Below are 12213 nucleotides of genomic sequence, written 5' to 3' on the forward strand. Positions count from 1 at the left end.
TCTTTGTGGAACACATCATTGGGATCCTGCCATCTTCCGTTCTGTGGACATGACCAAGCCGGAGTAGATGTCGTTGAGACAGGAGTGCAAAAATGCTGGGGATGTGGGCTTGGGGGAGGACATATTTGTTTGAGGACCCTGTCCTGCCATGTGATGCCCCAAATCTTCCTGATGCAGTGCATATGGAATGTGTTGAGGCATCGCTCCTGGTGGATGTAAGTTGCCCATTTCTCACTATCATAAGGCTCAACACACAAACTTGGTAGAGCTTCATCTTGATATTCATTGTTAGCCTCACCTTCTCCCATACTCTTTTGGAGAGAGGAGCCATTGCCATAGCTGCATTGCCAATATGCTTGTTCAGCTCAAAATCAAGTGGAATTGCTGGTTCAGTTGCACAAGTGGAGGTCTGCTTCATGAGCAGAAGAGCAGCATTGGCCACAACCCTGTATTTTCCTTCATTTAGTTCCTTTCATTTTTCATTTTTCTCTTGATCACATTTATCCTACTTTAGATGCGGTTATTGCACTTACTGTATGTATTTGAATTTATTAATATGATTATTTCATTTACATCCTGCTGTTTAAACAAATTGTACTCAAGGTGGAAAAGTCAACCACGAAAATGAGCTACTTTAAAACACAATAGAAATACCTTCAATGAACGAAACATAGCAAAAAGCATTTAAAATGCACAAAGAAGCCCCAATAAAAATTGCAGAAAAATAAACTACAGAGTTTACACTTTTCTAAAAGCCTGTCCAAACAAATATGCTTCCCATCTGTGGGGTAAAAAAAAACTTTCAAAACCCATCATATTACTTAGCATCTACATTGGGCTTGGTTTATAGCTATCTGCAGCCCATCAAATATAGAATTACGGTAAATGCTCTGATCTATTAGATTAACTGTTTTAGATTTAGGCCTCTGGCTTATCAAGGAAAATAAATAAATGAACTAAACCCTAAATCCTATCCCATATATCTGTGCTCTGATAAATTATGCCATCTCAGACACAGTGAAAATGATTCATGTTGATGGTTTTATGAAGCTAATGCCAATTTGATTCACATGTTTTGATGCTGTCCAGAAGTTGTACAATTTTGGCAAAACGTTGGAGCTAGGTTTAATTTTTGCTTTCCACATCTAATTTTACTTGAAAATATTAATCCTGAATGTTAATTCATTTATCTTAAGAAAACAAGAGTCTGCTTGCTGCCGGATCAGGCCAAGTCTAGCATCCTGTTCTCACACTGGCTGAACGGTTTGCCTGTGGGAAACCAGCAAGCAGGATTTGAGCCCAAGTGCACCCTTCTGTCCTGTGCTTTCCAGCAACTGGCATTCAGAAGCAGTGCTGCTTTCAGTTTGGAGGCAGAACATAGCCACCTTCTTACATTTGTGCCCTGCCCTTCTTTCATTGTGGAATCCAAGGCAGTAGGAATGTGTCTTCTAAGCATCATCCATCCAGACACTGACTAGACCTAGACCTGCTTAGCTTCAGCAAGCTGGTGGCCTCATGCGCCTTCAGGACCATCACCTGTGACCTGTCCTTTGCGAAGTCCCTACACATCAGCCGTGTTAGATTCATAGTACTGCTTTGATAAGGGACATGGGTGGCGCTGTGGTCTAAACCACTGAGCCTCTTGGGCTTGCCAATCGGAAGGTTGGTGGTTCGAATCCCCGTGACAGGGTAAAACTCCCGTGCTCGGTCCAGCTCCTGCCAACCACCAACTTCGAAGCACGCCAGTGCAAGTAGAAAAATAGGTACCCGCTGCGGCGGAAAGGTAAACAGTGTTTCTGTGCACTCTGGTTTCCGTCACAGTGTTCCGTTGTGCCAGAAGTGGTTTAGTCAGGTGGCCACATGACCCGGAAAGCTGTCTGTGGACAAACGCCAGCTCCCCTCAGCCTGAAAGCAAGATGAGCACTGCCAACACAGTCGCCTTTGACTGGACTTGACCGTCCAGGGTCCTTTACCTTTTTACCGCTTTGATGGCCCAAAGGGATTGTCTTTCAAACTTCTGAAGTCCTATGTTCCCCCTTTGGCAAGTAATCTGCCACTTTTAAATATGAGTCTAGATGTTCTTCTTTGCCCCTCTCCTGTGCTCAGTTTCCTTTTTTCGCTCTTCTTCTATATTCAGCCTTTTATTTTCTTGTCTGCTGTTTGTTCTCACAGCCTATTGACTTAATTTTTACGCCCATTTTCCTCCATTGGGTGTGCTAGGGAGGGGAAAGTGGAAGTGTGAGTCGTGTGGGCTTTCTCATCATTATGTGCCTGTTGTCTATTATTATTCTCCAGACTACAGGTGGGTTGTGCACTCTCAGCATGGTGGGGAGAAGAGAGCCAAGCTGGGAGAATCTGAGAAGAGATGCTCTGAGGAGTCTGCCTTCAGGTACGTTGCTGTTTGAAACCCCTATTACAAAACTTGGAGGAAACAAAAGTTCCCCATAAAGTTACAGATGATACAAAAGCTTGGACAATTTGACATTAAAGAAATGGGAATAGTAAAAAATGTTATTAATAATCAGGATTACTAGAATGTAGCAGTTACATTTTAGAAAGAGGAAAATGAGAAACTCATAAAAATGAGAAACAGTAATGTGTTTCTTTCACCAGAAAGGCAAATGCCATTTCGGTTTCTATGACAGGCAGAGGAGTTTGCAAAACCTTTCATATGGTATCAACTCCAGTTTTGGTCACTTCTATTTGAGGCTTAAGCAGTATGTGGACCAAGAACTCCCAGAAGTGCAAGCTGGATTTCGAAGGGGCTGAGGAACCGAGACCAAATTAGAAACATGCACTGGGTTATGGAGAAAGCTAGAGAGTTCCAGAAAAAACACCTACTTCTGCTTCTTTGACTAAGCAAGCCTTTGACTGTGTTGACCACAGCAAACTATGGCAAGTTCTTAAATAAACGGGAGTGCCTGATCACCTCATCTGTCTCCTGATAAATCTCTACGTGGGACAAGAAGCTACAGTTAGAACTGAATATGAACAACTGATTGGTTCAAAATTGGGAAAGGAGTACAAGAAGGCTGTATTGTCTCCCTGCTTATTTAATATATGCAGAATTCATCATGCGAAAGGCTGGACTGGATGATTCCCAAGCCAGAATTAAGATTGCCAGAAGAAATATCAACAACCTCAGATATGCAGATGACACAACCTTGATGGCAGAAAGTGAGGAGGAATTAAAGAGCCTTTTAATGAGGGTGAAAAAGAGCGCAAATATGGTCTGAAGCTCAACATCAAAAATCTAAGATCATGGCCACTGGTCCCATCACCTCCTGGCACATAGAAGGGGAAGAAATGGAGGCAGTGAGAGATTTTACTTTCTTGGGCTCCATGATCACTGCAGATGGTGACAGCAGTCATGAAATTAAAAGATGCCTGCTTCTTGGAAGAAATGCAATGACAAACCTAGATAGCATCTTAAAAAGCAGAGACATCACCTTGCCAACAAGGTCCGTATAGTTAAAGCTATGGTTTTTCCCAGTAGTGATGTATGGAAGTGAGAGCTGGACCATAAAGAAGGCTGATCGCTGAAGAATTGATGCTTTTGAATTATGGTGCTGGAGGAGACTCTTGAGAGTCCCATGGACTGCAAGAGGATCAAAGCTATCCATTCTGAAGGAAATCAGCCCTGAGTGCTCACTGGAAGAACAGATCCTGAAGCTCAGGCTCCAATACATTGGCCACCTCATGAGAAGAGAGACTCCCTGGAAAAGACCCTGATGTTGGGAAAGATTGAGGGCACAAGGAGAAGGGGACAACAGAGGACGAGATGGTTGGACAGTGTTCTCGAAGCTACCAACATGAGTTTAACCAAACTGTGGGAAGCAGTGGAAGATGGGAGTGCCTGGCGTGCTCTGGTATGGGGTCACAAAGAGTTGTAAATGACTAGACAACAACAATAATTTGAGGAGGATACAAAACAAAGAAAGACTGCAAAGATCAACCAACATGCAAAAGGATTCAGAATGGCATATGGAGGAAGGCAGGCTGGGGTCCTGGGTAGTGATAAACTGAAAATAATAAAATTAAGAGGCTCATTCAAATATCTAAATGGCAATTCTAATGGTGAATGGGTATATTTCTTTTTCTTTTGGAAACCCTGTAACAACAAAAGTCAGATGAGCCCCATTTTTTTTACTCCAGTTGAAAAAGGCTTTGCCTCAATACAATTACCACTGAGGTGGCAAACTCGTGTGCTTTTGGTTCTTTGTGCAGTTTTGGCAATTATGTCAATTTTACCGAAACGCCACCCCAAAGGCACTGTAAACTTTTAACAGCCAAATATTATTCTTATTTCTGAAAAATGCTAGTGCACAGCAGAATATTCTTGCAATATGACATTCATAGAGCTTACATGCTTCTGCTTTAACAGAGCAGCCACTGGAAAATATTAAGAAGAAAAGCTTGCTCTATACCACAGCTCACCTCTCTCCAATACATTTTTCATGGTGGAAATATCAATTTTTAAGAAAGGGTGGCACAAGTTCTAAATTAATAGAACAGCTCATAATGTGTGTAGTTGAAAGCAGCATTAAAGTATCTTAAATATCTGAGCTGCAGCTTCTCCTTTCACTCAGCATACTAGGTATATACTAGAATACCTATTGCACCTGAATTTTTACTGGAGCAATCAAGGAAACAATGCTAAATAGAAAGATTAATTGAAACAGGTGAGTCACAAAACAAATGTGCTGTTATATTTAGGATGATTAATTCCAGTGTGATTCAGATCGTTTCCAGTAACAGGGCTTTTACCAATGGCGGCTGTAAGGCTAAGCTATGATTTTAAGTATTTCATCTTTGTAAAGCTGCTGCAGCTAGCAGAAAGGAGGGGCGCGGAAAGAAGAGATTTGCTCCATAGCTGAAATAGCCCAGGGGTGCTTCAGAATCCTTCCCACAGCACATCTTTACATCATGCCATTGACATTATGAACCTCCCCAGTACTGTAGAGTAGCTCATTTTCCAGCCAGAGACAATTATCAGATACTCAGACTGTGTGGAAGAAGATCCCTGTTAATTTGGCAGGAATGATAATGATGCCACAGCCTTTTGATAATTGAAAATTCAGTATCTTCCACAGAAAATAATGGATAAAATGATGATTGTTAAAAAATAACAATAAAACCTCCAATGAAAGCAGCTTTCTTTGGGTGCTGCCCGCTCTTTTCTGTATTACAGGTTACTGCAACAAGTTACTACTGTATTTGCTTATGGTGCATTGAAAAGCAAACCAGACATCAGCATCTATGAACCTGTCTTAAATGTCAGTACTGCATTGGTTTTTATTTTATTTATTATTTTTATCTCACCCCCCCCCCCCCCCCCCCCCCCCCCACCCCCCCCCCCCCCCCCCCACCCCCCCCCCCCCCACCCCCCCCCCCCCCCCCCCCCCCCCCCCCGGAGCCCAGGTTAGAGCAAGTAGATTAGAAGATGACTTCTTACACACATATTTCTATTATTAATTAGAATATGGAATTGAGTGCCAAAGCTTACAAAATGTCTTTAATGAACACAGTATTGGCATTATTAGGGACTCTGAGGGAGGGGAGAAAAATGCCAATTATTATATTATTACTATTATTACTACAAAATTATGAAAATGTACTTAGTAGAAATAAAAAAAGAAAATGTCCTCTGTGGAGTTCATGCAAATAAATATACATGTACAACTAAGCATCTAGATGAATAATGTGTTTGACACACTAATATTTGGCAAGCCTAATATTTCCAAACATTGCTTTTTATAAGATTCCCCGCTCCATTTTAACATGAGGACTCTGGGTGTGTTATTCGAAAACTGTTTCGACTACATAAATTATTTGCGAGAGGAAATTGTTTCATTGACAGCTTGATCTTTGACTTTTATGTGTGGGCAGGGCTTTGCAGCTGGATTCTGGCATAATGTCAAAATGGCATTAATGAGGAACCCTTTGAGTATGTATTCTTGCAACTGTGCCAGGTTTTGGGGAGCCTGAGGGAAAAAAAACCTACTGCCTATGGAAGATGCATGTTCAAAACCAGGTTCAGTCATGGAAACACCAAGTCACTTATTTATTTAAAACATTTCTACCCCACTTTTCATCTAATGGATTCAAGTGCAGTGCTTATAAGACATAAAAACAATTCAAATGAATAGCCAGTGGTGGAGGAAGCCCCGTATTGTCACAGAGGATACATATGGGAAATGCCAGGGAACCCAGAAGTCTAAACTGATAGATCCTGGCTTAGGTTTCAGCAGGACTCAGGGACCACCCTGGACCCTCAGCCTTTCACTTTTGCCTCCTTGCCTCGAAGAGTTTAAGGAACCTCTTTTCAAAGGGTCACATGCAGTGATGGTGCAAAGAAATAATACAAAATAAATCTACTATGCTCCTGACCTGCGTGAGCCAAAGCCTGCTAGAGACCTTTCCCTTGAAACCATAGGCTGTGTACTCACCATACCTTTGGGGCTCATTCCCACTTCCTCTTGGGTTGGGTGGACAGCAAGCTCAGGTGTGTTAACAGATTTGCTCTTTGCTAGACTGGCCAGCCTGGTTTGCAAAAATCAGCCCAGGGATTCCTTGTCTGGCACAGTTGTGCAGCCTGTACTTTCATGGATATCCCAATTAATCAAAATTCTACCGTTTATGTATTTCTGGGTTTTGGGAGAGGGATCTTCAGCAAATGTATAACAGTATTTTGCCTGCACAGTTTTTAATGCCTCTATTGCTGTGAACTGATGCATGATTATAAAGTAAGTAAAGCTTATTTTTAAAGTTCATAATAATAATAATAATAATGTACAAATACATAGTCTCTTTCATAGAGAATGAGAAGCGGCAGAAGATTATGGAAACTAAAAGCTGACGGAGACAATATAATCCTTAAAACGTCAGAGGAAATAAACATGTTTCAACCTGGTGCCAAAAAAATGTACTTTCTGCACCAACTGGACCTCTTTGGGGAGAGCAGTCCACGGGGAGCAATGACAGAAAAGGTGTCAGTGCATAGCTAACAACTCCACAAAGGAAACCACTGGGTTTATCACCCTCCTCCAGCCTTACTGGTCTTTTTGGTACAGCATGGGGACAGGGACCAGCCCCAAAACAACAGTGTGAGGTAGAACAAGCAAGAATTCTTACCTCCCGTAGTCACAAGAAAAAAGGTTGTTCTACAAACTAAAACCAATACAGTCTGCAGTTTGACTTCATGGCAAATAACCACGGATAGAATTATCCACCACGACTTTATCCTTTCAAAAGAAACATCCAAGCTGGTTGCCTTCACTTCACAAAGTTCACGTCCAACAACCCCCTTGTCAAGCAGTAGTTTTGCCTTTAATAAAATGAGCGAAAAGGCTGGCAGAAATATAGGCCAGACTATGCCACTGCAGGCTTTTCAGCTTCTGTCGAGCCAGGGAGGTTTCATCATGCAGCCCTCAAGGCCGTTTTTGGCAGTCCTCGGCAACATTTGACACCCCCACTCCACCCTGCAGCCCTCATGCTGCCTTTCCAAACCAAGTAAGGAGGCGCTGGGTTTGGGAAGGAGGCATGAGGGCTTTGACAGGTCCTGAAGTCCTCCTGCTGCCTCTTCCCAAAGCCTAGTTAGCACTTTCCCAGCTTTGGCAGTCCCTGGCAACTTTCCCACCAGTACTCGACAAGGCAGTGTGTGGCCTGCAGTTCGGTGCCAAAGTACTCTTGCAGCCACTTGTATGAAAAGTTGGGCCGCCCTGGTCTAGACATACTACAACCCCTTGGCTACCATGAGTTGGACACCCAAGACTTCTACCATGTTCGCAACAATCCACCTTCTGATACTCATACTCCTTTCTGCTTACGAAGGCAGTAACATTTTGCTCATCAAGCACACGCCGTTTGGACATAATATTTAAAGTTTATGTCCTCTGACAACTTAAATAGCTCTGATTAGTACTGAAAGTTAGCTTGGGTTGCAAAATGTCTATTGAAGGTGAGTAGTTTTGCAGATGAATTAAGCAGCAACTTGTGACAAAGCTGTTACCATCAGGAGATAATTGACTTTATTTGACTGTTAAGCATCCCAAGGCAAAGTTGAGTGTGCTTAAATCCTGGCAGGTTAATTATCTAGTTATTACAGTAGGCTTGGAAGGTATTAGGCTAAGAACCATTTGCAAAATGACACTATCAGAAAACTAAATTTAATAATTAAAAGAAATGACAATAATCAAGGTTGCCAGTCATGTATTGCTGCATAATGAGCACTGAATAGCCATAATTGGATAGCAGCAATAATTACTTTTATACCAAATAGCCCACGTTTAAATTTATTATGTGAAGCCTAGTTAATAAATATCAATGAGCTAAAATTGCAAAGAAGTGATCAAGGCATCAGTTCAAATGTTCTAACTGATCTACTCCACTGAGCTGCTGAAGTGGGTTTCAAAAGCACCCGTGCAGCTCAGAAGATATGGACATTTATATCTGAATAAATCATCAATATCATTCAGATGTAGTTGGGTATTCAAAATTAAAATGTGGTATTTAAAACTAGTTTGTTAATTGCTTTCAGGTTATAAATGACAAAAAAATTCAGTCTGCTGCTTTGAACTGTAATTTCTCTGCATCTCAAACCTTAGCTAGCATATTTCTCCCCCCCCCCCAAAGGAGCATTCTGTGAACTAGGCACAGCTAATCTTTCCCACTGTGCTTCTCCCTTCACCAATCCAGGAGCAACAAACTAGCATAACGTGCAAAGCATTGTTTATGGTTTGTTTCTCCCAAACAAGCAACAATTGCCAAGTCAAAAACGAACCTTGGGTTAATATCATGGTTTGTTTAGAGAAAAATAAAACGTGTGCAGGTTTGCATGTCACGTTAAGCCAAGGCTTGTGGTTTGTTGCTCCTCGTGTTAGTGAAAAAGGAGTTATTCAGCAGTGTGCACTAGGACAGTGCTAATTCACAGTGACTCTGATATGTGTGACTCTGATATGTGCAAGTGGCCAGTGAATATATTATGTGGACTGAAAGCAATCCGCAGAATCAAAACTACACTTGCAGAAGAAAGGCTAAGCAGGTAACAGATCTGCAATGGGTAGGTCACACAGGTACTGTGGTGGCGGCCCACAAATATCCCCACAAAGTTAACAGCAAAAAGGGGGCTAGGCAGGCTAACTTGCCTGGCAACGTATATATAGATGGTAGTAATTTCGAACCTATAAGAAAAGCAACAATCAACTTCTATAGAAAGAGTCCATGTTCAGTTGCCTGGACACAATTCCTACTCATACCAAGCAACCAGCTATTTGCAAGACTGAATTACAGTCACTTTTACACTGGAGATTCTAGATCTTGCACGTCGTAACAAAAGTTACATCCAAACATATATATTAATAAAGAGCAGAAATCAGAGTGATGTTCTAACATTATATGCAGCTATAGGCCAGAAACACTCACCGCTCATTCCCAAACAGGACGTCACGTAAGGCAGAACTTTCATCATGGGCTCCTTGTAGAACTGGCTAATAAATGGTGCAGAAAGGTTCAGAGTGAAGATCTTGTTGTTTGCAGAAGCCTGAGATGCCACTTTAAGTATAGATTCTGGCGATACTGTCAAAAAGAAACCCTGCAGCAAATGCAGAATAAATTGCTATTCAAATGGTTTTTAAAAATGGGTATTTCTGTTGTGGAGGGGGAAAGAAACACACACAGAAATAAGATCCCACAGTACCCCCAAATTCCCATTTCCTGGTGCCAGTCCACGAGGATACCATGGTCAATGGTATCAAAAGTTGACGAAAGATCAAGAAGTAGGAGTGAGGTCACTTTCTCTCCCTGTCCCCATTCCCTGCAAAGGGCAACCAAGGCCAATTACGGAAGAAATTACAGAACAATATGCCTAAAGAAGCCAGAAGTTTTGATCCTGCTTTGGTCACATCTTGTGAGTTGGGGTTGTGTTCTCTTTAAGCAACAGCCACGTTGTTTATTTTAAATTGGGGGAGGGGGAATACTGTTTTTATTATTCATTTCTTACTTTCACTTCCTGAAAAGGCAGCATAAACAAAAGAAATAAAACACTTTACTTTTCCTGATACAAAATAAAGGGGAAACAATTTCTATAACTTAACGTCCAAGCGCAAAACTCAAGCTGAAAAGCTATTAACACAATCCTGCACACGCCTACTCAGCCATAATTCTCACTGAGTTTCAGTGAGACTTATACCCAAAGAAGCATGTACAGGATTGCAGTCTAAAAAGGGGGGGGGAGTGTCTCAGGGGGCTTGTTTTGCCCAAGAAGCAGAGTAAAAAAACCCAGAAAAATCCCAAAAGGTTTCTTGGTCACAAGAGGTATCACATAGCATTTAAACTTTTGTCTGCTTGATTTGCGCATGCAGCTTCTGCCTAAGTTGCTTCAAGCCTTCCTTATATAAAATAATTACAAGCTGCTGTGAATTATTTACAGCATGGTTACATTTCGCATGTAATACCTGGTAAGTTATGTTGGCACTTGCAAGCTTGTGTGTTGAATTTGGATGTTCGTATAATTACGGCCACCTTTGATGACTGTATAATTATGGACAACATTTACATAATGCATGCAAGCAACATTTTAAAAGCCGAGTGCCTCACCCCTCTTCTAAAAGAAAAAATGGCACAGCCTGAGTTGGCTTAATTTATTATAAACTACTGATTATGGAGCATAAATCTATGGAAGCTTGTACTATATTACAGAGAGAGAGAGAGAGTTGTGAAAGAATTGTTACATTAAGAAAACACAAAACATAAGAAGCTATCAGGCAACCTCAGCACATATCATCCTGAACGTACGATGATTAAGGCTGAGTGTGCCAAATACTGCTCTTCAAAATGTGCTACTAAACATATAATTAGCCAGCTTTCCAGGCCCACAGGTGCTACAACACCTTCGAGCCACAAGATTGCAACCGGGATAGAAAATAATGAGAACTAAGTGATGCCTTAAATAATTTAGATGAACACACAAGTAACAGGTCTTTTATTTTTTTAACTAATTTTAGAAATTTGGGTAATGCAACAAAAAAAAAAATATATTTTAGATTCCAGCAGCATGGGGAAGGAGTAAGTTGAAAAGGATAGTTACAGTATAAAAAGCTCAGCTAGACTGTACGCCACCCATTAGCAGACATTGAGCAAGTCTATAGGATTCATAATATTTTGTAAGTGTAAGAAACTGTAAAAAGCAAGAAGAATTACTTTAAAAAGTGGAAATCTTTCCCAAATGGGAACAAAATGGGAATAACTGTATACAAATAAAGTTTGTATTATTTAATCATAACAAAACCACATTCTGTCATCGCAATTCAGACCTCACCACTGGAAAATCTGGAAAATATTTATTCATTATTGACACCTGCAGATTTTCTCCTCAATGGGATGGAAGAATTCAGCAAAACAATTTGGAATGTGTTTGTCTACAATAAGTTCTCAGGAGCAACCGCCCCACTCCTGCTGAAAAACTATAGAATCTTAAATTATGGCACGATCTAACTACATAATCTTAAATTATGATACAACCTATTTCAAAACCTTCCAGTTTTGCAGCTGCATACTAACCACATGGCTGATGCAACAATGACAGAAGTTTCCTTGAGTGTGACATATTGGATAGATGAGCATTTAGTTTTGAAGAGAGTTGATATTGTTATCACTTGATTTCTCTCATTAGGGTCTGGAAGTCACTGCTAGTGGCAAAATCAGAAATCATGGCTGTACTCAGTGATGTTTTTTAAAAAAGCTCTTTGGCTGAGGTTGGGAGCACTTCTATTTTTCTCTACCCAATTATTGTTAACCTTTAGAACAGTGTTTCCAAGTGGTGATATGGCCGCCTTGGGGGTGGGGTGCTGGAAGGATCCAGGGGTGCAATTGGGGGGTGTTGAATAAAATTTTTGAAAAACTGTACACGTTTCATCTGTTGTGCAATGATGCTTACCGATGTAACATAGTTGTATTTATTTATTTCCAAATAAACACACAAAATGCAAGGGTTGTAAACAAATATAGATGCATAAAAAAACACAAATTTGTCACTGCATCTTTCTGCTTGTTCACTTAAAGAATATAGATTTCCGTGGGGTGTGGGGCACTCAGCATTTTTGTTTCTGAAAGGGGGTGGTAGGCCAAATAGTTTGGGAACCTCTGCTTTAGAAGCTAAACGAACTTTGAGAAAAGTAAAATGCAATGACTTGGCGGAGATAGCCTGGGACACAA

At 41.0% G+C, this 12213-nt stretch overlaps 1 protein-coding gene across 1 annotated transcript in view; it reads right to left on the reverse strand.

Moving 5' to 3' along the window:
- Window positions 1-12213, reverse strand: part of ADK (adenosine kinase) — a 183352-nt gene that overhangs the window by 60971 nt on the left and 110168 nt on the right. Inside the window, exon 7 of the mRNA XM_033148540.1 lies at window positions 9418-9592. Coding sequence (XP_033004431.1) covers window positions 9418-9592 — 175 coding nt within the window. The remainder of the gene's footprint in view (window positions 1-9417; window positions 9593-12213) is intronic.

Source organism: Lacerta agilis, chromosome 5 (genome assembly GCF_009819535.1).
Source record: "Lacerta agilis isolate rLacAgi1 chromosome 5, rLacAgi1.pri, whole genome shotgun sequence".
Lineage (NCBI taxonomy): Eukaryota > Metazoa > Chordata > Lepidosauria > Squamata > Lacertidae > Lacerta > Lacerta agilis.